At 39.6% G+C, this 27,292-nt stretch overlaps 1 protein-coding gene across 22 annotated transcripts in view; it reads right to left on the bottom strand.

Annotated features, from left to right (window-relative positions):
* Positions 1–27,292, bottom strand: part of DLG2 (discs large MAGUK scaffold protein 2) — a 1,447,004-nt gene that overhangs the window by 543,489 nt on the left and 876,223 nt on the right. For all 22 annotated transcript variants that reach the window (XM_074955894.1, XM_074956046.1, XM_074955852.1 and 19 more), the window contains one exon: positions 6,034–6,087. In XM_074955894.1, the coding sequence (XP_074811995.1) occupies positions 6,034–6,087 (54 nt within the window). The remainder of the gene's footprint in view (positions 1–6,033; positions 6,088–27,292) is intronic.

Below are 27,292 nucleotides of genomic sequence, written 5' to 3' on the forward strand. Positions count from 1 at the left end.
ATAGAGAGAGAGAGAGAGAGAGAGAGAGAGAGAGAGATATACACACACACACACACACAGAGAAGGTGGAATTTGCCATACAAACTGTCAGAGGCTAATTAATTAAGATGAGCTATTATCAGCAGGAGAAAAAAACCTTTTATAGTGATAATCAAGATGGCCCATTTAGACAGTTGACAAGAAGGTGTGAGGATACTTAACATGTGGAAATAGATTCAGTATGTGTAATGACCCAGCCACTCCCAGTCTCTATTCAAACCCAAGTTAATGGTATCTACTTTGCATATTAATTCAAGCTCAGCAGTTTCTCGTTGGAGTCTGTTTTTGAAGCTTTTCTGTTGCAGAATTGCCACCCTTAAGTCTTTTATTGAGTGGCCAGAGAGGTTGAAGTGTTCTCCTACCGGTTTTTGAATGTTATGATTCCTGATGTCAGATTTGTGTCCATTTATTCTTTTGTGTAGAGACTGTCCCGTTTGGCCAATGTACATGGCAGAGGGGCATTGCTGGCACATGATGGCATATATCACATTGGTAGATGTGCAGGTGAACGAGCCCCTGATGGTGTGGCTAATGTGATTAGGTCCTATGATGGTGTCACTTGAATAAAGAGTTGGCATCGGGCTTTGCTGCAAGGATAGGTTTCCTGGCTTACTGTTTGTGTTGTGTGGTTGCTGGCGAGTATTTGCTTCAGGTTGCGAGGCTGTCTGTAAGCGAGAACTGGTCTGTCTCCCAAATTCTGTGAGAGTGAGGGATCATTTTCCAGGATAGGTTGTAGATCTTTGATGATGCTCTGGAGAGGTTTTAGTTGGGGGCTGAAGGTGACAGCTAGTGGCATTGTTGTTTTCTTTGTTGGGCCTGTCCTGTAGTAGGTGACTTCTGGCTCTGTCAATCTGTTTTTTCACTTCAGCAGGTGGGTATTGTAGTTTTAAGAATGCTTGATAGAGATCTTGTCGGTGTTTGTCTCTGTCTGAGGGATTGGAGCAAATGTGGTTGTATCTTAGAGTTTGTCTATAGACAATGGATCGTGTGGTGTGTCCTGGATGGAAGCTGGAGGCATGTAGGTAAGTATAGCGGTCAGTAGGTTTCCGGTATAGGGTGGTGTTTATGTGACCATCGCTTATTAGCACAGTAGTGTCCAGGAAATGGACCGCTTGTGTGGATTGGTCTAGGCTGAGGTTGATGGTGGGATGGAAATTGTTGAAATCCTGGTGGAATTCCTCAAGGGCTTCTTTTCCATGGGTCCAGATGATGAAGATGTCATCAATGTAGCGCAAGTAGAGTAGGGGCATTATGGGACGAGAGATGAGGAAGCGTTGTTCTAAGTCAGCCATAAAAATGTTGGCATACTGTGGGGCCATGCGGGTACCCATAGCAATGCCGCTGACTTGACGGTATAGATTGTCCCCAAATGTGAAACAGTTGTGGTTGAGGACAAAGTCACAAAGGTCAGCCACCAGGTTTGCCATGACATTATTGGGGGATACTGTTCCTGATGGCTTGTAGTCCATCTTTGTGTGGAAAGTTGGTGTAGAGGGCTTCTACATCCATAGTGGCCAGGATGGTGTTTTCTGGAAGTTCACCGATGGTACAAACATCAAGGTGCTGAGTTTTCTCATAGTGTGGATTTGCATACCTATGTCTTTACTGGTACCTACCCACATATGATCCCTAGGTGTTTGAGTCATTTTCACGAGAAAACCTTAGGAAGACTGTGAACTTGTAGGAATAGCATTATATATCTGAAAATACCAATTATCTACTACTGCAATTCCAATTCCAAAATTATAGGTGCTTGGGCAGGTATAAACATCATCAAAGTTATTATTTATTTGTATTACCATAACACCTAGGATCCTTAGTCCTGGTCCAGTACTATAGTCCAGTACAGCCTACACTGTACAAACAAAATATGGACCGGTTTCAGAGTAGCAGCCATGTTAGTCTGTATTCGCAAAAAGAAAAGGAGTACTTGTGGCACCTTAGAGACTAACCAATTTATTTGAGCATAAGCTTTCGTGAGCTACAGCTCACTTCATCAGATGCATGAAGTAAGCTGTAGATCACGAAAGCTTACGCTCAAATAAATTGGTTAAAATATGGACCCTGCACCAAAGAGACAACAGATACATGCAGACAGACTGGAAGGGGGAGGGGTTACAAGGAAACAATAAGACAATATTGGTCAGCATCACCTGAAGATTTGGATTTAAATTTATATGAAGGGCCTCCTAGAGGAAGAGATTAAATATTTTTACGTTTTGGTCAACAAATATCTTAATTGAAAGAAAACATAGCTCATGTATCTGAATGATAAAACTGGTATTAAAAGAATTAATCTTAAAGCTTCTGAAATCTGCTTATGGCAAAACTGCCACATCTCCTACCACCTCCTGAACACCGGTCGTATCAAATTCCTCAAAATTCCTTTCATGTTCCACAGTAATTGTTACAAGAAAAGTTCATTCCCTGTCAAGCACATGCATTTCATCACCCTCCGAGAATACACTGCCATAAACAGTTTGAGAGAGTAAGCATCATTTGCAACATTTTCTTTTTTTACAGTGACAATAAGGAAGCTATAAAAAGAAGCTAGCTGTGTTTCAGGGCAAATATGCTTTAGAGGGATATTATCACATCTCCTGGAGATTTCTTTCCCTCTATCAATCATTGTCATGATGGGTAAAAAGACAAAGTCTGCTTCTGGTCAGCTCATTAGTTCTTATTGCCCTGAGAAACACTTCTGATATAAAAAAAGAAAAGACAAGAAAAGTGTTCCTGTGCACTTTGGGTCCGATCCAAAGCCCACTGGAGCCTTCCCACTGATTCCAAAAGCATCAGATCAGGCCTTTACAAGTGTTACAGCTCAATGAAACAAAAGTAATAGAAATATACTTGTATTAAGGTTTTGGGTATGACCAAATTCTCTGTAAAAATCAGGAGGAAGTACAAAAAATCAGTGTGGACATGTAACAACATACTGTCGAGCAGGGGGACAAAGGCATTTTGGAATAAACAGTTTCTTTAATAAACTACTCATACATGTAAGTATTTGAAGAATTTGGGCCCTAAATTGTTTTTTCCTTACTACTTTTTCCAGCATCTTACACAGTAGGGTCCTGATCGTTTTGGGGGGGACTCTACATGCTATAAAAGGCCAGAATTTATACTAAGTTACAAATGGCCAACAAGAAATAGCGACAGTGTTGGTGTTTAAACTTTGTAATGTTGCATTAGGCACAAAGGCTCTAATTCATCAAGTCACATAAAAACATGCCTATTAACAAGGGCACTACTCACAAACTTAAAGTGAGGCATGTGCTTAAGTAACTTCTTGAATTAGAGCCAAAATGGGAGAATCTTTAGGCATGTCCTTTATCATCAGTCATCATCCGACATGATCTTCACTTTCTGCCAAGAGCCCTCAACGTCCCCCCGCCCGGCCCCACAGCCCAACCCCCTGACCCAGCCTGGAGCACCCTCGTTCACCCCAAATCCCTCATCCCTGGCCCCACACCAGAGCCCATAACCCCTCCCACATCCCAACCCCCTGCCTCAGCCCAGAGTCCTCTCCCATACTCTGAACCCCTCAGCTCCACCCCCCAGCCTGGAGCCCCCTCCTGCACCCTGAACGCCTCATTTCTTGCCCCACCCCGGAGCCCACACCCTTACCCCAACTCCCTGAGCCCGCCTGGTGAAAATGAGCGAGTGAGTGAGGGTGGGGAGAGCGAGCGACAGAGGGAGGGTGGAATGGAGTGTGCGGGGGCGAGGCCTCGGAGGAGGGGTGGGGCAGAGAGCGGGGCAAAGGTGTTCGGTTTTGTACAAGTAGAGTTGGCAACCCTAGCTCAAGTGGAGCAGAGGAGGCAGGTAACAAAGAGTGAGTGAGGCTAGGAGGGAGTCTGGGGAGGTAGCAAACTGTGAGGGGGAAATTTTTTGCCCAGACAGTTAACATTTGCCACACTTAAAAGCAGCTGAAAAGAGGGTCTATAATGGGAAGTATTGGGCAATCTTAATAATAGGCCGTGCTATGAGCCCTACCTATAATTAATATTCATAGACAATGAAGAATTTCTAAACTGTTGCCCATTTAAGGTTTGGGGATTTATTTGTTTTGTGCTTTGTTTATAATTACCGAGTTCATTAACAGTTGCTTTTCTAACATGAATGATAGTTTGATGTTAAAATGTACCTATCGAGTCACAGATGTCTGAACAAAGCTCATATATTACAGAGTTATAACTACAATTAATGTATAGGTCCTTGCTGTAAGTACATGCGTCAAAAAGTCCTGCTACTATGCTGGCACTGAATTTCAGATGAATTCAGATTTGAATGACATTTTGTAATTTTGAATAAGCAACTGCAAAAATAAAACAAGCAAAGACATTTTATAGCTGCATGCTATATGCTATTAGGATTTCCATTCAGGTGCAAGAAATACAAACGATGGTGTATTCAAAAGTTGGATAACACTACCATTTGGAAAGGTGAAATGAAGAACTGTAAAAACTTTGCAAAATTTTACCCACAAAGTAATTCTGGCCCCTTTGCTCTCCTGTAATAAGTACTCTGGAATTACAGCATAACTGCAAGACAACTTTAGGTTTCTGAACTAGTCCCAGTGTGACGAACACGTTTTTTAACTGAACAAGTAAAATGTCCAAGAGGGTCAAGTTTTGAACTCCTCTGGGTTTATACAGCCCTTATTTTCCAAAGTGGAAAAAAGTGGATCAGAAATAGGACATTAACTAATAAATTAGGACAAAACCAGAACAATCCTTCAGTGTAGCCACTTTGAAATTTGCGTGTATTTTCTTTACTTGCACACATTGCACAATGTATTTTGGTTTTATTATTTTCTGTTTTTGTGTTCTGCACTCTCCTTCATTATAGTTTGGTTCTGCATATTGAGCTGAAAGAATGTGTTGCCACTGCTCATTTTTAAATATTCCCTGTAGAGTTGCGTGTGAGGATATTGTTTGCATGGGTGGATATAGCGTGCAGGTACCAGCTTTGTACCCAAAACTGATTCCAGTCTGAGAGACTTATTCAGCATCCGATGAAGTGCGCTGTAGCTCACGAAAGCTTATGCTCAAATAAATTGGTTAGTCTCTAAGGTGCCACAAGTACTCCTTTTCTTTTTGCGAATACAGACTAACATGGCTGTTACTCTGAAACAGTAAGAACTGACTTTGTAAGTAGTTAGATCCTGGAAAAATGCATTTGTTGTGGTACAGTTCTTTCTGGAATCTGAGCCTATCACCACTGTTGTTTGTTAACAACACACAGTAACCTCTGAAAAGCTCTTCACAAAAGGGTAAGGATAAACACTGAGCATTAATTTGTCTATTTTAAAAAAATAAAATGACATTCCTATTAGTTAAAAGTTAAACTAGTATTACTTATCTGACAGCAATGCCCAGCACATGCCAAGTGCTATACAGAAACTCCCTAAAATGCTTCCAATCTAAAAAAAGACATACAGATAAACAGATGAAGGGTTGAGACAAGGTGTTCCCCCTCCATCTGATACTAGAAATTCAGACACAGACTTCTCTTATATAGCTGGAAATTTCTTCAAAAAAAAAAAATCCCAAATCAAAACAAAAAAGTCTTGGTATTAGTAATATTTGGCGATCTACAAATAAAACAGGTTTTACAGCTGCACTGGGAAAAGGGAAAGTCACAATAAATCCACAATATTTTTCAAAAGAAAGTTAGTTTTGATTTGTTAAAACTTTGTTGCATAGAAAAATTAGGTATGTGAATTACTACTTTGCACTGTATGTCACCGGACTTTATTGCCTTCCCTAATTTCTGCAACTGGGAAAGAATTAAACCACACAATCCATTTAATATTTTAAAAAAATAAATACAATATATTTAAAGAAACATTCTGTGCAGACCTTTGACTAATGTTTTGTGTATCTGATAAGCAGTGAAGAGAATTTAACCGAGGGGGGGGGTGGAAATCAAGATAGACCAAGCTGTAAGTTCAACTGTTTACAAAAAGAGGAAACAAAATGTTATACTTACATAGGGAATTGTGTCCAAGGTGTCTGTGTTGACTATTATAGGGGCGGGACTAGCCTGAGAGAAAAAGAAAGGGGGGGAAACAAATTTAAATACTTTAAACTATTGAATATTAAAAACCACAGTAACATGAAATTCAGAGCTAGCACCCCTACCTCCCAGTGAATTCACAAGGAACAATGGTGTGAGCCTTGGGTATCACTGAATTCATTGGTATTTGAGGTCAGTAGGAGGTACTCAGTATCTTGCAGGATTGTACCCAAAGAGCCTGATCTAAAGTACACTAAGTCAATAGGAATCTTTCCATTAACGTCAATGGTCTTTGGATTAGGATCTAACTGCACAAGAAGTAAACATCTACTGGTTACTATTGTATGAAATAGGGAGTTTGGGGGTCTCAGGGCTCTATGTAAACATGAGTTTATTTGTTTCAACTCCCATTGTGTACACACTCCAAGTCTTGCATCTGAGCAAAATTAATTTAACGTTAATGACAGAACCCAGAACCAGGCAAGTTTCAAGCAGTTTCAAGTCTCACTCGAAGCACTGAGCACATCTCTACCACCAAGTACCTTTCTTTAGCCTAGCATTTCACAGCCCAAGAAGCAGCCACCCTACGCCTCCCACGTCAAAAAAAAAAAAAAAAAAAAAAAGGGTATTGATGCAGTAATTCAAGTGCTTTCCTGTAACCACACTGTTTCTAACCTTTCAATTTCATGATGTAAGAGAATAACTTCCATCTAAAGAGAAATTATAGGTTATATGCAACCACATTTAACATTTGCTAAAATTATTTCCTGTTATACAATTGTCCAATCACAGGGAATACACTGAGAACAAGACACACATATTTTGATACTCTAAAGTAGGTGCAATTCAGCTGATGACCTGTCTTCATCTATTACAGTATTGTACGATTTGATATTAAAAACCACATTCTAAATTTCTGAAACTAGGCATTCTCTGTGCCTACCTTTCATGCAGTTATCCTCACTGGTGCTCAGTAGCTTTAGTTAGCTTAAACGAATATATACAAGTTTCAGAATCTTTTTCATTTAGATTGTTATAATTTCAGTTACAGGCCATGCAGGAAAGATTTATAATGTGTAACTGCTGCATTTAAAAATACAGACCTTCCATATCTACCTGCAACTTCACTTTAGCTTTCATGAATGTTCAACTCAATACTGAGTATCAATTCTTTTGTCTATATTATAAATAGAAAAAAAAGATGGTTTTCGAGATAATACTGCTGTTTCTGTCAGCCTTTACATTTCATTGAAATCCTGGTTTTACTTCTCCATATTGATTAACCTTAACATCAGATAGTCAGGGCAAAATAAATCTAGCATAGTTCCCTCAGCTCTTTTATTATTTACAGTCTCCAGAATTTAAATGCCTTGTCATTCCCTAATCAAGCAATATTTGTTAAGCTACTGGAATCAATCAGCAGCCCATATTTTTCTCATCACTTTCCCACTCTTGCAGGTAACTCAGGCCCTAATTACAAAAAAAATCCAGCAATGTATTCATTTTTCAGACAGTACTTTTAAGAAGTTTCTCAGCAGGAAAACAATGCAAGTGATGAGGAAGCATAGGGACATTATAAAATAAGATTAAAGACTTGTAATTTCTTTGGAGAACTCCTCAACTGCTCCGTAATCATGCAACCTGAAATGACAATGGAACATGTCCATCAATAAAGAACTTGCTTGGCCCTGTTTTAGGAACTCAGACTTCTGTTGACAGGTGAACAAAATGTTCAAAGATAAGGTATGCCTGCAGAATGCAAAACAAATACTTTCCAGATAAGTCAAGAGCCTGATATCTGAGAGCATTTTAGGTGAAAGGACTCCTGGAATTTTCCATGGGTGGCAAGTGATAAGTGATAGATCTAAAACCAAAAGACTCCAAAGTCGGGGGATGATTTCTTTGTTGGGGTCTGTTCCTCTTCTTATTTTTCACTCCAAGTTGCAGGTCCAATGGGTATCAAGCCACCTGGGTCTCAAAACATGGGGATTCTTATGTTTTGATAATGTACCCTTAGCTATCTGGGACATGGTCCTGCCTGCTCATTGCACACTTCCTTCACTGAAACTGCTATTAGGAGGAGGAGAACTTTACCTTTCAAAATGACCGTGCCTCCAGTGTTTTCTAGCAGACAGGGGTCGAGACAAGGAAACAAAAGATGTGTGGTTCTATTCCCAATTCTGCCACTTGACTTCCTGTGACACCTTGGACAAGTCACCTAACTGCTCTGCCTTGGTTTCCTAAGTTATCAAATGGATCTTGTGATTCTTATTTGCCTTTGAAAAAGATGTTCAGATCAGCGGATGACAAGCAGTAGATAAGTGCTAAGAACTAGTATATTTTAATAATGAACAGTTAGTCCTGGAGTTTCAAAAATGCACTTATTCTACCGGCAACCTTTTGCTCAGCAGGATGAACTCCACTCATGAGTTAATATAAATATAATATAAAGAAGGGACTCCTTTAGGACAGATGGTTCCAGGACTCTAGGTACTGGATTTTAGAGATAGTGACAGAGAAGCATATTGAATCGACAGAGAAGCATATTGAATTGAGCACCACCCCAGGCAGATAGGAACTTGGCACCTATGTCCCAGGCCCTCCACCCCCCTATGGACAGCGCTGGCTGGGGTCACACCAAAATGCAGCCACATGGTTTAGGGCAGCGGTTCTCAAACTTTTGTATTGGTGACCCCTTTTACCCAGCAAGCCTCTGAGTGCAACTCCCCCCTGCCCCCGCTTATGAATTAAAAACTCCCATTTTTTTTAATACTATTATAAATGCTGAAGTGAAGTGTGGTTTGGGGTAGAGGCTGACAGCTTACAACCCCCCATGTAATAACCTTGTGACCCCCTGAGGGGTCACAACCCCCAGTTTGAGAACCCCTGGTTTAGGGTCTATTTCATCGAAAGATGTGGAAAGGAGACCACCACTAAATACAGTGACTCTAAATCTAGAGATGCTATTGTCCTGACAATACCTATAAGTGAATTGATCCGAGGTCTGCTATGCATATCCAATTTTGTCAAGTTGAGATGGTTTGTTTAGGCTTAGCAAGGTACTGATACCTTCACGGACAATGATGAGCAAGACCCTAGAACTATCCGAGATCTATCCTGTATATTCTTTCCAATTTCTTATGCCTCAGCCTTCAGCATCTTGGCAATCTACTGTGACATGACTGTTACAAATCTGGACAGAGGAGAAAGATCTGGGACTGATGGCTCATGCCCATTTGCTTTTAAAACCATCAATATTTCTTATTCTGATCCACTTTCAACACTGACAAGATCTACTGAAGAGTTTCATCTCTCACTCCTCTTCCCACATGCCCATGGATGTCATTCTTCATTAAAATTTTCTGACTGTGGTAGCCCAGCACACAAACAGATTTGATATCTGATTCAATCAGTATATAATGTCTTCAAGTAAACTAGTGCAAGATTTCTAATGGCGAGTAGTAACACGTGTAACACCCAGAAATGCTTTAATGTCCTTTGTGTTCAGAAAATCATGGTTTCAATGATAGAACTTACTGGGTCCAAGAATTCATTGAAAGACGAAGAAAAGAGGCTTAGCTTTTGCTTTCTTTTCTCACTCTCTCAATTACTTTTCAGAGGATGCTATTTGTTATAATAGTAGCGTATTGTGTTCCAGGCAAACTACTTAAATGGAGAAAACTAGTGATTAAGGATACAGAAACATCAACACAGGCAACAGTGGCAGCAAATGCAAGGTATTCTGTAGGAGAGGCACCAGCCAGGGTGACATTCAAAATGTGCAAGAATAAAAGCTGAAGGAACTTTTTCTGTTTCATTGTTACAGGACAGAACTCCCACGATCCACAAAACAGCACCATGTGAAGGAATTTGCTAAGGCTAGTGTCTGAGTTCTCATGAATAATTCTAGTTAGACTCATAAAGTGTCTATAAGTGATCCATCCAAGAAGTTATTTTCGCCCGTGAAACAAACAAAAGATTATAAATATGTTTTCCACACAAAGAGCTTACTATCAGTCAAAGCGCTTCCTACCACAAATAGTCCCATGGAATGCTTACTCTATGAGCAATTCACAGGAGTAAAAATGGTATAATGATAGTAATAAGCACTATGCCTGATTAGATGGCTTTTGAAGTACTGGACTCAAAAATTGATAGTGGAACTGGGACTAAAATAATGATACTGTGATAGATAGATAGAGTTTTTGAATTTCTCGGTTTCTGAGTAGGTTTAGTTGTTGTTTTTTAAACAGGGAGCTGACTATTTGAACAAGAAGTTTAAGTCATATTTAAGGACTCATGTACTCCAAAGCAAGCTGGCCTTGGTGAGACTGGATATTCTGGGAAGCTTCATTTTACCATTTACATTTTCTCTCCCTTGGTCTGTCTCTCTATCTTTATATTAGTAATACAGTAAGAGCACTAGTCCCTATATTTATTTTACATTGTCCATGCATAGTCCATTTCCAGTATGTTGCAGTGTTTTGTGTGAACAATGCATAAATTTAACAGGGAAGAAAGATGACATTTCTGGCAACTGGGTATAGGACAAGTAAATACACAAATGAATACAATCATCGTCATTAGGTCTCAGAGCCAACACAATGGGGATGAATGGGACACTTTACACTTCTCAGTTTTATTGTTTCAGGCTGTTTGAAGCCTCAGAAATGTTACCCGCTCACTTTAGGGCACCTGACCTATACCCTAGCCAGGGCTCAAGGTGTGACCAGGTCAGTTCAGGCACCCTCACCCTTTCCCTACCAAACACCCTGAGTTTCACCCAAAACTGGTTTAATATGAGGGCGGGGTTTGAACAGGTTTCAGGCCTACAGAAAGACAACACTGCATTAGTTTTAACTCAGTTCACTTTTTCAAGGTTTTTCTCAGAACTAGAAGAGCTAAAATACATGCTTACACTCGCAGAGAAAGGATGCAAGCAACCACATGCACAGACTGAGAATTACTTGTGTGTGCGTGCATTGACACACACACACACACGCTTCTAATTTAAATATACAGATCAAGACTCCAGAATCTCAACTTTTAGTCTAAAATATATATTGAGATTAACCTGACCATTTACCACAGAACTGTGCTCCAGAATTCTATGAGGCCACAAAGTCACACAATACACAGTTGCTTAGTCTTATGCACCACTTCATTTCATGAAACTCATTTTCCATCAAGTTTTGACACTATGTTTTAAAAAATCAATTTGTTTTATATGAAACTGATAAACTAAAGACAGACACAGAGCTCCCTTGAACAACTAAAGAGTAACTTCACAGCAAATAGTTCTCCCTTCTATATATAGATGTGAAACAGAAAAAAAAGTCACTCATTATATTGCTATCAGACAGTCACTGGCAGAGTAGAAGAAAAGTGCCTCAAGAAAGCCTCGAGGCCTTTCCTTATCAGACGTAAGGAAATGTAACATATAATGCAGCCTCCATATAAACCCATTACAAGTTAAACTAAATAATTTATCTCAAAGTTATTACAGAATGTGTATATTTGGACTTTATTTCCACTTTTTTAATTAAAAAAAAATAGAATTTTCCAATTTTTATAAAAAGCTATTAGCAGTGACATTATCTAACAAGAATAAATTTGGATCTAGGCAGAAACTGACATCTCCATCCGGATCAGCAAGATGCCAATGGGAATTGTTTCTCAAAAAAACCCAAACCAAACCAATCTAATCTATTATATCCTCTTCTGATATTGCTTGACAGTGGCTTAAATTAGCAATGATTAACATAATAGCAGTAACTTTTTATATCCAATATCTGATTCAGTGAAGGACATAATAATGTCAAAAGAATAAGTGCTGAAGAATAGGAGATATAATTATGATAGGTCTATAATTCTGCTCAAGATAATCAACAATAAGATTTTAGTTGACTAACTGCTGGCATCTCAGCTTCCTAGGCACACAGAAGAGTAGATCCATTTGCTTTAAGCTAGGGAACTAAAATGAAACCCGGTAGTGAGAATCACACAGGTTTCTGACCACTGTATCTCAGCTGGCTAGTGTGAGAGAAATTGTTCAACTGTCTCACACTAGAGCCTCAATTTACTAAAGCATTCCTAGGCCATGGTCCTGCATGATTAGGCACCTATTCAGGAAGGATGCTTAAACACATGCTTGACTTTGAATGCATGCTCAAGTTGTTTTGAAAAATCAATGGCACTTAAACATGGATGGTTAAACTTAAGCACCTGTTTAGTTGCTTTCTTGAATCCAGGAAACTGAGTCCCAAGATCTACAGAGTAGGAATCCATGCTGTCATAAATATAAAGGGAAGGCTAACCACTTTTAAATCCCTCCTGGCCAGAGGAAAAAACCCTTTCACCTGTAAAGGGTTAAGAAACTAAAGATAACCTTGCTGGGACCTGACCAAAATGACCAATGAGGAGACAAGATACTTTCAAAGCTGGCAGGGGGTGGGGGGGACAAAGGGTTCTCTCTGTCTGTGTGTTGTTTTTGCCCAGACAAGAGCAGGAATGCAGGTTAGAACTCCTGAAAGGGCTAATAAGCAATCTAGTTAGATATGTGTTAGATTCTGTTTTGTTTAAATGGCTGATAAAATAAGTTGTGCTGAATGGAATGTATATTCCTGGTTTTGTGTCTTTTTGTAATTTAAGGTTTTGCCTAGAGGGATTCTCTATGTTTTGAATCTGATTACCCTGTAAGGTATTTACCATCCTGATTTTACAGAGGTGATTCTTTTACTTTTTCTTCAAGTAAAATTCTTCTTTTAAGAACCTGATTGCTTTTTCATTGTTCTTAAGATCCAAGGTTTGGGTCTGTGTTCACCTATGCAAATTGGTGAGGATTTTTAATCAAGCCTTTCCCAGGAAAGGGGGTGTAGGGTTTGGGAGGATTTTGGCGGGGGGGGGAAGACATTTCCAAGCGGGCTCTTTCCCTGTTATATATTTGTTAGACGCTTGGTGGTGGCAGCAATAAAGTCCAAGGGCAAAAGGTAAAATAGTTTGTACCTTGGGGAAGTTTTAACCTAAGCTGGTAAAAATAAGTTTAGGGGGTTTTTCATGCAGGTCCCCACATGCAGGTCTCCTAGAGTTCAGAGTGGGGAAGGAACCTTGACACATGCAATATGATTTCTTTAGAGATGTATCACATCAAAATCTTGACATCTGATAACAAAGTTGAAGTTTTCATGTAGTTTATAAAAATTTTAATACAAGATGATGCATGCTGGAAAAAATCTGATTTGGCACTGCAAATATTCAAGTGGCAAAAAATCCCTACTGGAAGAAGTTATCAAAGTAATCCAAACTGACAAATCAATTAATATGTTTAAAAAGGTGTATTTTAAGCATTTTATTTAATTGTTTCCATAACTTTTATTATTTGTTCAGGCAATAGAAAGGTATTTTACAAAATAGTACATCAAATTAATATACAATAGCGACACTTATTGTATAGTAAAAGTACGTTTGTCTAACGTACTTTTTCATTGCATAAACAATAAAAATAATAGCCCTTTCTTTAACAGTTTTTTAGCTTTTGCAATCAGCTAAAAATAATGCCCCCTGATTTCCAGGGCATGTTTACACTGCAGCTGGTAGCTCCCAGTGAGGGTAGATGGACTTGCAATAGCTTCAGGGCCGAATAAACACACAGGCAAACTAGGCACATAACTAGGGCCCAAATTCATATGGGGGGCAATTTTAAAAAAATCTATTTGAATTTGCATACAAACTGAAAGAACTTCACTCACTCAAATGAATGGCATTGTGACCTGGGCACAGGGTCATACCACCTCTCACTCAAATTTAGTCCAGCCGCCTCTCCAGCTTCCCAGACAACCCCTGAGTCAAGACTAGTTTCACTCAAGCTAACATGCTAAAATTAGTGGTGTGGACGTTGCGGCTCCAAATGAGACTTGGGCTAGTCACCCAAGTCCACCCAATCCTCTGAGTCTGAGCTCAGGTGGCTAGCCCAAGTCTCTGCTGGAGCCATACATGTTCATACTGCTATTTGTATATGTTAGCTCGAGCAATCCTAGAGTGAGTCTCGCTACCCACGCTGGAAGGCATGGTGCCATCTGCTGTGTAAATGTATCATGAGGCTTTTAAATGGTGAAAGGCCCATAGAGTGGCTTCTCCACTGGTTGTTATAGGAGCCAGAATTGAGCTGGGCAAGTCAAACCCCCACCACACACTCACAAAGTATATTTTCTGTAGGATGCCAATGGACAATGCCTTGAAGATTTGATAATACTTTGGATATGCTTATATATATAAATATATAAAATATATGCATTTTACGTTCACTTGCTGAAAACTACAAGGTTCTTAACAAAAACAATTAGAGGAATAATTCAAAAGATATTTCCAAATCTGTGCACCATCACTGTAAGATAGCAAATTATGTCATATAGGGTGAAATTCATAGGAGAAATAATTAAAGCACCCTCATATCTTAAATTAATACAGAGTGATAGAATATATATCAAAATATAAGAGCTAACTTATCTTCTACTGCATCATCACTGCTAAATAACCCAGAATTTTGAATATCTTCAAGTTTTATGTTTGTTCTAATGCACCCCTTCTAGAATATGAAATTGCTTGATTCCTGGAACAGATACAAAACCTCTTGGGTGAAAATCACAGTCTAACTGAAGTCATTAAGAAAATTCAAATTGACTTCAATGGAGCCAGGATTTCATCCATGTTTCTACTCTGTATGGGTTTTCTTTTATTTCAGTCTACCTTTTATGTTCTTGTTAAATAAGTCTTCTCTATTACAGTGTGAATGTTTTGTTTTTACTGATTCAGTGGAAATTATATCAAAGTTATAAACAAAAACAATCCATGACAAATCATCTCATTTTTAATTTATTCAGTATGCATCTGGATCAAATAGAAATGCATTAATCAGCCTTGCAGTGAATGAAGATAAAAACTCTGCTTCTGACTGAAGGAACCCCTCCCCCACAAATCATTCTATTCATGTCATCTCTTCAAAATCAAAGGCAGCATTGCCCATGACATTACTTTTTGCTGGTAATCTTTAAAAGTAATGGTGTACTAGACTTTCAAAGCAATAACCCAACGTGCTATTTTGCTGTATTTTTCACAGCCTGAAGTACCTGAAGATTAAGTGTCACCTTTATTCCTTTACTAACAGGAATTTCATGGGAATGAAAAAAAAATTAGACTAAAATCGAGGTTGAACAACAAACAAAAGGAAATTCAAATTTAAAAGTGAAATAAACAAATGAGTTGGACAGAATTAGGATCTATTATAGGGGATTTATTACAATATAATAGAATTCCAAAGGATAAAACACATCTGCTTTCAGTATCCAATCAGTTACACTGTACTTCATACACAGCAAACCAGAAATAATATAATAACTGAACAAGTGCCAGTTAGAGCTGACTTGTACTTGGCAATAGTGCAAGCTTTAGAGAGTGGGGCTTATTTCCAGTCAACATAAGTGGTGCAACATCTGAGAAAGCAGATTTAGGGGAAGAAATAAGAATGCAGAAGAAGGTGGTAGACTTTAGAAAGGAGAGAGTTTCACCAAGGTTTCCAGGCAAAAGAATGAGTAGTATGCAGCCAACATCAGTATTAAGTAAGGCTGCGAGTTTGTCACAGAGGTCACGGATTCCATGACTTTCTGGGATCTCCATGACTTCTGCAGCAGCTGGCCTGGGGGCTGCCTGAGCAGCTCAGGCAGCTCCTGGGCCAGCTGCACCAGCTGCTGCTGTGGCAGTGTCAGGCCACCGCACCCCCTCCCGCAGCAGCAGCAGGAGTTTGGGTGTGGGAAGGGGCTCAGGGCTGGGGTGCAGGAGGTGGTGAGAATTCAGGGCAGTGCTTAGTTCGGGGGGGGCTCTCCAGAAGCTCCTCGGCAGAGGCATGGCCAGACAGCTTTGTGCGCTGCCTCCACCCACAGGCACTGCCCTCACAGCTCCCATTGGCCATGGTTCCCGGCCAATGGGAGCTGCGGAGCCAGCACTCTGACAGAGGCAACACGCAGAGCTGCCTAGGAGCTGAGGGAGGAACATGTCGCCACTTCGGGAGACTTGAGCAGAACCAGTTAGGGACCCTGCCAGCCCCGCCAACCCCTCCTCCCCAGCACCAGCGGGAGTCCCAGGTACTCCCCCCAGGGCAACCGCGATGCCCCCTGGACCGATGCCCCCTGGACCACTCCCCCCCCTCCACCAGCAGCATGCCCGGACTGCCCTCCACCCCCCAAGACTTAGTCAGGGGTCTATAGTACAAGTCACATATAGTACAAGGACAGGTCATGGACCATGAACTTTTGTTTACTGCCCGTGACCTGTCTCTGACTTTTACAAAAAATATCTGTGACTAAAACATAGCCTTAGTAATAAGTCAGTACTGGACAGCCAGCAGGAGAAAAGCCAGGGGATGTACTGTCCATAGGAAAGGTCATATTAACTCCTTCTTCTGGTTAATGGTATAGGTGTGAAGCTATTTTGCCATATGCCTTTCACTTAACCTACTGAACGGTTATTTAAGTCATAATAATAGGCAACAGGTGAAATTATTAAGCATGGTTTTTAAATATCTACTACAGACTCAAAGTCAAGCTGCCCTGGACTGTAGCAAATAGAAAGTATTTTAATTTTTATGTCAGTAAAAATAACCAACCAAGTTGTTAATTATCTCAGCTTACTTACAAATCCACAGCATCCTGTTTGGCAGGCCTGAAAGTATAAATGAGCTCAACTAAACTCAACTTTCTGGATCACATACATCACCACACACCATAATTATTCTCTTCAAATATTTTGGAGAGCAATGTAATGTGAACTATTGCCTTTCTATCAGAACACAGTGTTCTGCAGGTTGTTTCTGGGGACAGTGAGCAGCCAGAAGGAGAAGACTTTGTGAAGAATTTTTGACAATTCAATAATATCCTCAGGATAAAAAACAAACAACCAGGCTGTACTTTCTACTACAAGATCTTAACAATATAGGCAATGTGGTATTGGTTTTGAACAAAGCAAATCTACAACTAGAAGGGGAAAAAAGATACAGTACGAAGAATATCTATGATAATTCCAGTAAGAGGAGTGGCACCCTTTTCTTACATTATTAATACCGATGTAGAACCACATCAGTACGCAGCACACAGGAAACTCAAATAACTTGAGGGAGCTCCGTTTCCTCTTTCATATCTGAAGGTCCGTGTACCACGCTATTGAACGTAAAGGTTATTCAGAGCTTGTCTCACCAATTTAGTAAGTGATATGTGAAAAAAGAAAGCATGAGTTCTTATTCCAATCCCATAACAATGACAAACTCGGATTGACTAAAATGAATGTTATAACCTTCCATTAACAACTGGAAGAAAATTACTGTGAATCAATGTAACTGGAGCCAGCATTTCTTTTGACAGTGTAAACACATACACCACATCATATATTGTTATGAAGCTTTTACATGCTAGTTATCAAATTCTTCAGCTGTGACATCTAAGCTTAAAATGTTACATATTTAAGGGCAACACTAGCCCTGATGGGAAACTAGCCTGATGGAAAATTGCATAATTGTCTGGTTTCTGGAATGAATTGAGAAGAGTGTTTACCCAGATTAAAGAATCAAATCAATTTTAAATAATCTGGATTTACCACTTCACTATTTGTCTAAATCTTTGAGACAATCTGAAGATATAAAATGTAACATTCAAACTGGGCATAGCAATGAAGTTTGGAGTAAACAATCAACCCCATTCACAGGATTTGTGGAAGTGACAAAGATTAAAAATTAATGGTGAGAAGTCATTTATAGCTCAGTTTGGAGGGATTGGAGTTTTGAATTAAGCAACTGACCTGGTCAGAGAAACTGCTTAGGAAAGCCTAAGCTAAATCCCTAGACTCTGGAAAATGAATTCAGGATATTTGGATTCTATTCCTAGCTTTGCCATTGACTCCTTTAGGTAAGTATAAATCCAGCAATGTTTGTGAGACACTGAGATAATCTGGGGATGAGGCCCATAGAAAAGCCTACAAGTAAAGTGTGAAAGAAGATATTCTGTCCTGTTTTTTATCTAAAACAGATCACCAATAACTATAGACTTCGTGTAAATACATCTGTTGCTTATATTTAAAGGTCAGTGTATTCTTTTTTTAGAGACCCATTTTTGGAGCCAAACCATGACAATACATTTATACAAATTGGATGTCTAAAAGAACAATTGGCTTCTACTGTAAGGGGAAACAATTACATGTGAGGAACAAGACTGGATTTGTCACATCTTTAGCTGGATCTCTGTAATAATTTAGCAAATCCAATTGTGTAAAAACCAACATTATTTTCTTTGGAAGCCTTGCTCGATGTCCTTGACAAAAGGAGAGGTTACTCACATTGTGCAGATGTATCCCTGTGGGTGCTTCACTTCAGGTGATTTCTGATCAGTACCCTGTTAAAGGAGTGGGAGTTCAATAGAGCAGAGCGGAGTTCAATAGAGAAGAGAAGACTGCATTGCCTATAGCAGCATCTGATATTACAGTAAAAATGTGGACAGATGATAAAAGTTTTGTTGTAATGGATCTTAAATACATCCAGAGAAGCATTTTGCTAACCTCTGTTTCGAAACTGCCAAACTCTAGTTTCTGTTCAAAATGGTTACAAATATTCCTGACATCGAGGGTGTGAAATATGACTTCATGAGTAGCTTTGGGGGAAAAATCAGAAGATGAACAGTTTGATTAACATGAAATTCTGAGGACAATTTAGGTAAAAATCTTGGATGGGTCTGTAGCAATACTTTCTCTCTGGTGAATACTGTAAATGGGGGTGGGTGTCTTCCATTAAAGCCCCCAATTCTCCAACTCTTCGGGCAAAAGTGATAGCTACCAGGAAGGTGGACTCCATAGATAAATCTAACAACAAACACATAGCTACTGACTCAAAATGATGTTTCATAAGGCAATTAAGGATTAGGTTGAGGTCCCAGGTAGGAGTAGCATGTCTGATTTGTGGGAAGAGATTCAACAAACCTTTTAGGAAACTTGCTATTGTTGGAAGGGCAAAGAGCAATAAATCCCCTGTGCATGTGTGAAAAGCTGTTATTGCCAAGAGCATACTCCAACTGTTTCACAGAAAGACCCGATGTTTTCAATTCCAACGGGTAAACCAATGCCCTGGGAAGAGGAGAGAGTCAGCAAAATCCAAAAATTATTACACCAAAGATAATATTTTTTCCATTTCTGAAGGTAAGTATTTCTTGTGGAGTCTCTTCTACTATTTAATAATACATGCTGTACCTCAGATGAAGAGAATACCTCTATTCCAAAGAGCCATTGAGGAACCAAGTTTGGAGCCTCTGAATCTGCAGTGTGGGGTACTCTAGATGACAGAGAGTCTTGAAGCTCCTCCACACTCATTAACAGCTGACTCCGAAGATTCTAGCAGGTGATTAATGTACCTAAATTATTGTGGTACCAAAGGTATCAAAGACTGGGTTGAGCAAGAACCTGTGGAGGACTGCTTTGGTACCAATGGAGCTGGTACTGAATGTCTGGCATAGGAGCAAGTTGACTTCAATTCCATCGGTACCATAGGTAGCTGAGCAGGCTTTGGTACCATTGACTTCCATGCTATTGATACCAAATACTGTTGAGGGACAGGCTTAAATATTTTTCACCAGAGCCTCTACTACTCTTGGTATGGGTACCTGAACTCGGGACTGAGTCTGTCTTAGACTATGGGCTCCTCTTCACCTTTGCAGTACCAGCATCGCTCGGAGCCTGCATGGAACTCTCCTTGGGACCAGAGGTCTCTGTAATCATCTTCTGCATCAGTGACCGAGATTTTCTTGTAGATTTACTCCTTACCTCTTCTGCATAGAGGCAGATGTCAACGCTATGTAAATTGGCGGGGGGGGGAACGATGGCTTCAGCCTCTGGATCTGAAGCTGGTCATAAAGCTTCTTCCATCATCAAGAATGGGAATGAAAACCACCTGTTACATAGAGAGGTAATTCTTCTTTCATAAAGGTTTCCCTTTGCTTTCTCTCACGAAATGAAATCTGCTGTAGAGGACTTGAAAATATGAACATCTGTGAGAATGTGATCAAATGTGGCAGTTTATCTTACTCTGTTCAAAGATGCAGCAATTTAGCAATTCTCACCTGCATCTCCCAAAATAACGACATGATGGTAAAATGAATAAAATAATTCAGGATGCAGAGCCAGTCAATGGCTTATTTCAAATGACACAAAAAAGCACCAAGAAATCACTAAAAACTACATTTACAATAAGTAAAGGTGTGACTTCAGCACACAAAGATGAAGCAATTCAGAATTAAGTGGCTACTCAAGCCTTTCAGTCCACCTCAAATTCAGAAGCACATTTTTTGGCTGAGGAGATGCTACTCACATTGTTGCAGTATCTTTACCTCTAAATAACACTGGGGAGAACATAGATGGCTTGTGGGTGTTTGCACACACCCTCACCCATAAACAAAAATTTAAAATAAATTTCGATTATTGAAGTATTTTATAGGTATGTAGATTTCAAGGCCAGAAGGGAAATGACATCCTTCATGACATAGTCCATAGACTTTCACCCAGTAGTCCCTGAATCCAGCTGGATAATTGTGTGTCTTTAAGAAAGACAACCAATCTTGATTTCAAAATTTCAGGTGAGAGAACGTTTTCATTCACATGTTCCAATGGTTACTTACCCTCATTGTTTAAAAAGTGTGCAACTTCTATCTAATTTGAATAAGCAAGCTTCAATGTCTAGTCACTGGATTTTGTTATGGCCTAATCTGTTAAATTAAAGAGAATGCACAGCCAAAATGCAAAATTGGTATATGCCCACTGTATTAATTGCCCTGAATAGACCGACTTCTTTTTCAATAGTTCTCATTTGGCAAAACTGCTAAAATCTAGAACTGTAGAATCCTGGAGCCAAATAGAAGAGCAAAGCGAACAGGGTGAGTTTGGCTGATGAAGGGAATAGTGGTCATGTAATACATTTAGACTTCTGTAAGGCTTTTGAGTTGGTACTGCACAACATTGTGATTATAAAATTAACTTGGCGGACATTAAATGGATTAAAAATTGGCTAACTGATAGGTCTCAAAATGTAACTGTAAACAGTGACTCATTATCAAGTGAGCCTATTCTCAGTGGGTTCATATAGAGATCAGTCCTTGGCCCTACACTATATAACATTTTTATCAATGAGGTGGAAGAAAACAAAATCAGTAATAAGGTTTGCAGATGACAAAAACACTGTGGGAGTGGTAAATAACAAAGAGGACAGGTCACTGATTCAGAGCAATCTAGATCATTTGTTAAACTGGGCACAAGTGAACAATATGGCTAAATGTGAATATATACAAGTGGAAACTAATAATGTAGGCCATACTTCCAGAATGGGGGACTGTATCCTGGAAAACAGTGACTCTGAAAAAGATTTGATGGTCATGGTGGATAATCAGGTGAACTCCCAATGTGACAATGCAGCCAAAAGAGCTATTGTGATCCTTTGCTGCATAAGGAAGGGAATCTCAAGTAAGAGTAGAGAAGTTATTTTACCTCCGTATATTGCACTGGTGCAACTGCTGCTGGACCACTGTGTCCATTTCTGGTGCCCAAATTCAAGAATTCGGCTGATAAATTGGAGAGAATTAAGAGAGGAGCCAGGAAAATAATTAAAGGATTAGAAAGCTTGCCTTATAATGAGAAACTCCAGGAGCTCAACTTCTTTAGCTTAACAAAGAGAATGTTAAGGGATGACTTGATTACAGCCTTTAAGTACCCACACGGGGAACTTCAATCTAGCAGAGAAAGATATAACATGATCCAATGGATGGCAGTTGAAGCCAGACAGATTCAGACTGGAAATAAGGTGTACATGTTCAACTATGAGTAACAGCCACTGGAAGAAGCGGGGGGAGGCTCTACCTTGTTATCAAAATATTTGGGTCATCATCACTATTAACCACTTAGCTCTAATATATACTTTTATCCACAAATCTCAAACCATACAATTGATATAATATGGCAGGGTGTATTTAGGGCCAAGTAAGGCTCAACAATACAAATGCAGTGCACCAAGGGTCTGTATTAATGGCCCCATAAAATCACCTGAATTGTGTCTTGTTACTTAAGTAAGGAAAACACCACTGGCCATTATAAATCAGAGAAGAGCAAACAAACATGATAAAGGGGCTTAGAAGGATTGATGATCTTTCCTCATAAAAGTAGTAGTACCAGGACCTGTCCATATGCTCCACTAAATGCTAATTAATAGGCTGGAGGAAACAGGACAGGATAACCATCAGCAAATATCTGAAGAGAATAAATGCCTAGGTGGTGAGAATGTGTTTAGTGTGGCACGTTCATTCGTCTTCATTAGAAAAATAATTTGTGACCAGATATTTAACATAATTCATATAAACATTGAGGGGAGAGGAACACAAACCAAAATAGAGCAAGAACATGTTAAAGAATATTTAGGTATGTTAGATGTATTCAAGTCAGCCGGGCCTGATGAAATTCACCCTGGGATACTCAAGGAACTATTTGAAACAATCTTGAAACAGTTCGCGATTATCTTTGAGAGACCATGAAGGACAGGTGAGGTCCCACAGGATTGAGAAGGGCAAACCTACTACCTTCCTTTAAAAGGGGGAACAAAGAGGACCCAGGGAATTATAGACCAGTCATCCTAGCTTCAATATCTGATACTGGAAAGATATTGGAACAAATTATTAAGCAATCAATTTATAAACACCTTGAACATAATAGCATAAAAAGTAATAACCAACACGGATTTGTCAAAAAAAAATCATGCCAAACCAACCTAATTTCCTTCTTTGATTTTAATAAGGCTTTTGAACACAGAACAATGTGCCATTTTCATAAGCAAACTAGGGAGATGTGATCTAGATGGAATAACTATACGGTAGGTGCATAACTGGCTGAAAGACCATACCGAAAAGAATAGTTATCCATGGCTCACTGTCAAATTGGGTGTGGGGGAATGTATCTAGTAGGGTCCTGCAGAGATCTGTCCTGGGTCCAGTACTACTTAATATTTTCATTAATTACTTGGATAATGCAGTGGAGAGTATGCTTATAAAATCTGCGGATGACACCCAGCTGGGAGGAGTTGTAAGCATTTTGGAGGACAGGATTAGAATTCAAAATGACCTTGACAAAATGGAGAACTGGTCTGAAATGAACAAGATGAAATTCAATAAACACAAGTTCAAAGTACTACACTCAGGAAGGAAAAAAATAAATGTGCAACTACAAAATGGGAATAACTGGCTAGGCCGTAGTACTGCTGCAAAATATCTGGAGGTTATAGTGGATCACAAACGGAATATGAGCCAACAACGTGATGAAGTTGCAAAAAAGGCTAACATAATTCTGGAATGTATTAATAGGAATGTTGTATGTAAGACACTGGAGATAACTGTCTCACTCTATTTGGCACGGCTGAGGCCTCAACTCAAGAACTGTGTCTAGTTCTGGGTGCCACACTAAGAAAGATGTGGACAAACTGGACAGCGTTCAGAGGATAGCTACAGAAATGACAAAAGGTTTAGAAATCCTGACCTGTGAGGACAGATAAAATAACTGTTCCGTTCATGCTCAGACTTGAGAAAAGAAATCTGCAGGAAGAACCTGATAGTCTTTAAATATGTTAAGACCTGTTACACAGAGAACAGTGATCAATTGTTCTCCATGTCCGTTGAAGATAGGACAAGTAATAATAGGCTTAATCTGAAACAAGGGAGATTTAGGTTGGATATTAAGAAAATCTTTCTAACTAAAGGATAGCTAAGCACTGGAATAGGCTTCAAAGAGAGGTTATGGAATCTAAGTACTGAGGAGATGAAACTCAGCAAAGGAAAACATGGGCTAAAAAAGTCAAGGTAAATAAGGCATGCATTTTTAACAGTAAGGTTGATTAACCATAACCTACCAAGGAAAGTTCTGGATTCTCAATTGCTTGAGGTCTTTAAACTCAGACTGGATGCTTGTCTGGGGTGCAGTCTGGGAGCCATGGGAACCACGGCACCCCTCTCCAACACACAGCTGGGTTGGGGACACAACCACCCTTACTCAGGGCCTATCATTACCCAACATGACAGCAAGTGGTGCCACTCACCCAAACTTGAGTGCCAACAGCAGACACCAGCCAGTTTCCGAGCTTGCCAGGCGCACACCCCTCTCTGGAGTATAAACCCAAAATTATACTGTCTTGCACTGCACAGGGATTTGCACAGTATATAGTTATTAATATGTCCATCCCTCCAGCAGTGTGGAGAGAAATATGCACAATAGCTTGTGTTAAACCAAGCTGAGAGTTTCTCCAGCCACTTCAGTCAAAGTCACACTGGTTTAGAATAAAACAGACAAGTTTATTAACTGCAAAAGGATAGATTTTAAGTGATTATAAGTGATAGCAAACAGATCAAAGCAGATTACCTAGTAAATAAACAAAACTGCAAACTAAGCCTAAAATACCAGAAAAATAGGATATGAATTAGCAAATTCTCACCCTGGCTGATGATACAAGGAGGCTTGCAGATTCTTAAGGGGCAAGCTGTATTTGCTTTGCAACTTGGGATCCCCATCCCCCATTCCAAGTCCTTTTTTGTTTGGAGCGTCTATCAGGTGTTGAATTGTGGCGGAGTGAAGAACAACAGATGATGTCTTATATAGCTTTATAAAGCTTATATAGCTTTAGCATATGGTGGGAACCCTTTGTTCCAAAAACAGTTCCCAGCGCAGTCTGTGGTAAAATACAAGCACCCAAAATGGAGCCCAGAGTCATGTGGTGCTCACATGCAGAGTCATAGCAGCCATTATCCATAGGCTGTCAGAAGCGTTCTCAGGAAGGTTCACCAGGTGGGGGATAAGCTCGTAAGGTCTATTGTTTTCGCTAATGGCACATTACCCTGAATGGGCCCTTCACAACCAGCTATTTAGACTGGAAGCATCTTGCCTAGTGGGTCTCACCCAGGTGCAACTTCATGCAAATACAGCTACAGAGTCAATATTTATAATTTCAGACACAAAAATGATACATGCATACAAATAGGATCATCATATTCAGCAAATCATAACTTTTCCAATGACACCTTACATAGCCCATCTTGTACAAAATACATCATAATTAGCTATAATCATATAATAACAATATCACTATGAAGAATATGGGGTGCAGTGTCACAGATGCCTTTCAGGAAGATGCGTTTTAGTCAAACAAGTTATTGGACTCAATACAGTGGGTAACTGGGTGAATTGCTGTGGTCAGACGAGGTGTTCTAATGGTCTCTTCTGGCCCTAAAAATCTATAAATGAATCTCTGAAAAACTTCAGGTGATCCTTACAAAATTATACTTGCCCACTCTCCAAGAGTGAGTTTTGTCCGTTTTAAATTAAGGAGTAAAACAGCATTTTTGAAAAAAATCTCATGGCAAAGGCAGGCAAATAAATGTTGTGTCAAAGTATATTTGTGTGACAGTTTTGCAAGACTGTAATGTAATCTCTAAAAAGTAGCAGTGGTAGTCCTATTGCCTGAGACACTTAAAATAAGCCTGAACTAAACACTAGGAAGTAGACCGTATAGAACACTCGCAGACTGGTAGATAGACTTAGTGACCTAAAAGGTCTTCTGCGTTTTTAAGTTATAGAATTCTGTCATTCTAGAACAGTACCCATTTCAATTATAAAAAGATGCAGATGGGCTAAGTAAAAACTGATAATCTAAAACTGAATTAAAGAAGAGATTAAGCAAATTCTTAACAGAGAATACAGAATGAATTATTTAGACACAAATGCCAAAAAATATTTACTAACAAAGTAATGAGAAAAAGAAACAAATCAAGAGTCTGAAAGATGACTCTTCCAAGTGTTCTTATAGATAGAAGGTTATTATAGAGCGCTTTCATGTAAAAGACTATCTTGCAGTTACAGGACATCACTGATGCGAGAGTCTATTGACTACTGCATAAAACACAAAAGCCAGAGGTGCTCTGTAATCTATGGTTCTAACCAGACTATGAAGGCAAGACTCAAGATTTTGCAAAATCTGTGGATTTACCATACACATGTGAATGTGTGATATGAAGGCCATTTAAAGCTGCTAAATAAAACAACCTTACACACACACACAAACCTGGAGAGACCAGACAACACTGACCCCTCACTGTCACTTTACTGAACAATGAGTGTGACAATCACAGAGTCTTAAAAGCCTTAAATGGTCAGAATTGATTTACCAAGAGAAACCAGACAGGTTTGCAAATCAATTAGAGGAACTTCAAATGTTGCAATAACCTTTGATACATTTACATGATCCCCAAATCACAAAGGAAAATTAAATGGTTCTTAACTTCAAGGCAGCATCCGACCAACATATGTCAAGAATGTCTCTCCTGGGTGTCCCTGTCTGAAATGATGGCATTTGGGGTTATAAAAAATAGACCCACAAATAGATTTTCAGAAGCAAGCTTTTTTTTTTTTTTTTGTTCCTAACAAGAAGGGCCTACTGGGTAAAACATGGGAGTTATGGGCTGTATTCTTGGGTCTGCCATAGACTTTCTGAGAAAAGGTGAAAAGAGGCACTAAGTGCTTGGCTGGGAATATAGGGAGGGCAGCAGAGGGGGTGGGGAATTTGAATGGCTGGAGCCAGTGAGGAGTAGGAGGCCGAGAACATAGGAAATACTGATGTTAGGGGAAGACAGCATCTGCAGGGAAAGCAAATGGAACAAGGGGGAAATCAACAGCCTACGAGACTAAAGACACTCCACTCTTCCCGTGGTGGTAGCACTTTGACACACAAAAGGAGGTCTGTCAAATACAGCATAAGCCAACTGCCCTCTTAAACACAAGAGTCCAAGTGTGTTCTGTTACCCGTCCATCAACTTTCCAAGCACCTAATATGCTCACCTGTTAATTCAACTCAGCACTCAACTGATGTAGTTAGTAGTTATGCACATCTGCAGGATGCTGCTCAAATACCTATCTCAATAGTTATGAGCTCTGCATCTTGACCTTTTGCACATATTATAGCCCATTCAAAAGCCACCCTGTCAAACTTAAGTTTCAGGAAAATGAATACATGGGAAGAAAAGGGCATGCTGTCTCACTCTGTCTCCAACATTCTTTATGCAGCCCATCAGAAAATATTATCCCTGTATCTGCTGCCCCATATGGAAAAATAAATATTTCCACTATAGTTGAT

This window comes from Natator depressus, chromosome 1, assembly GCF_965152275.1.
Source record: "Natator depressus isolate rNatDep1 chromosome 1, rNatDep2.hap1, whole genome shotgun sequence".
In the NCBI taxonomy this organism is placed as follows: Eukaryota; Metazoa; Chordata; order Testudines; family Cheloniidae; genus Natator; species Natator depressus.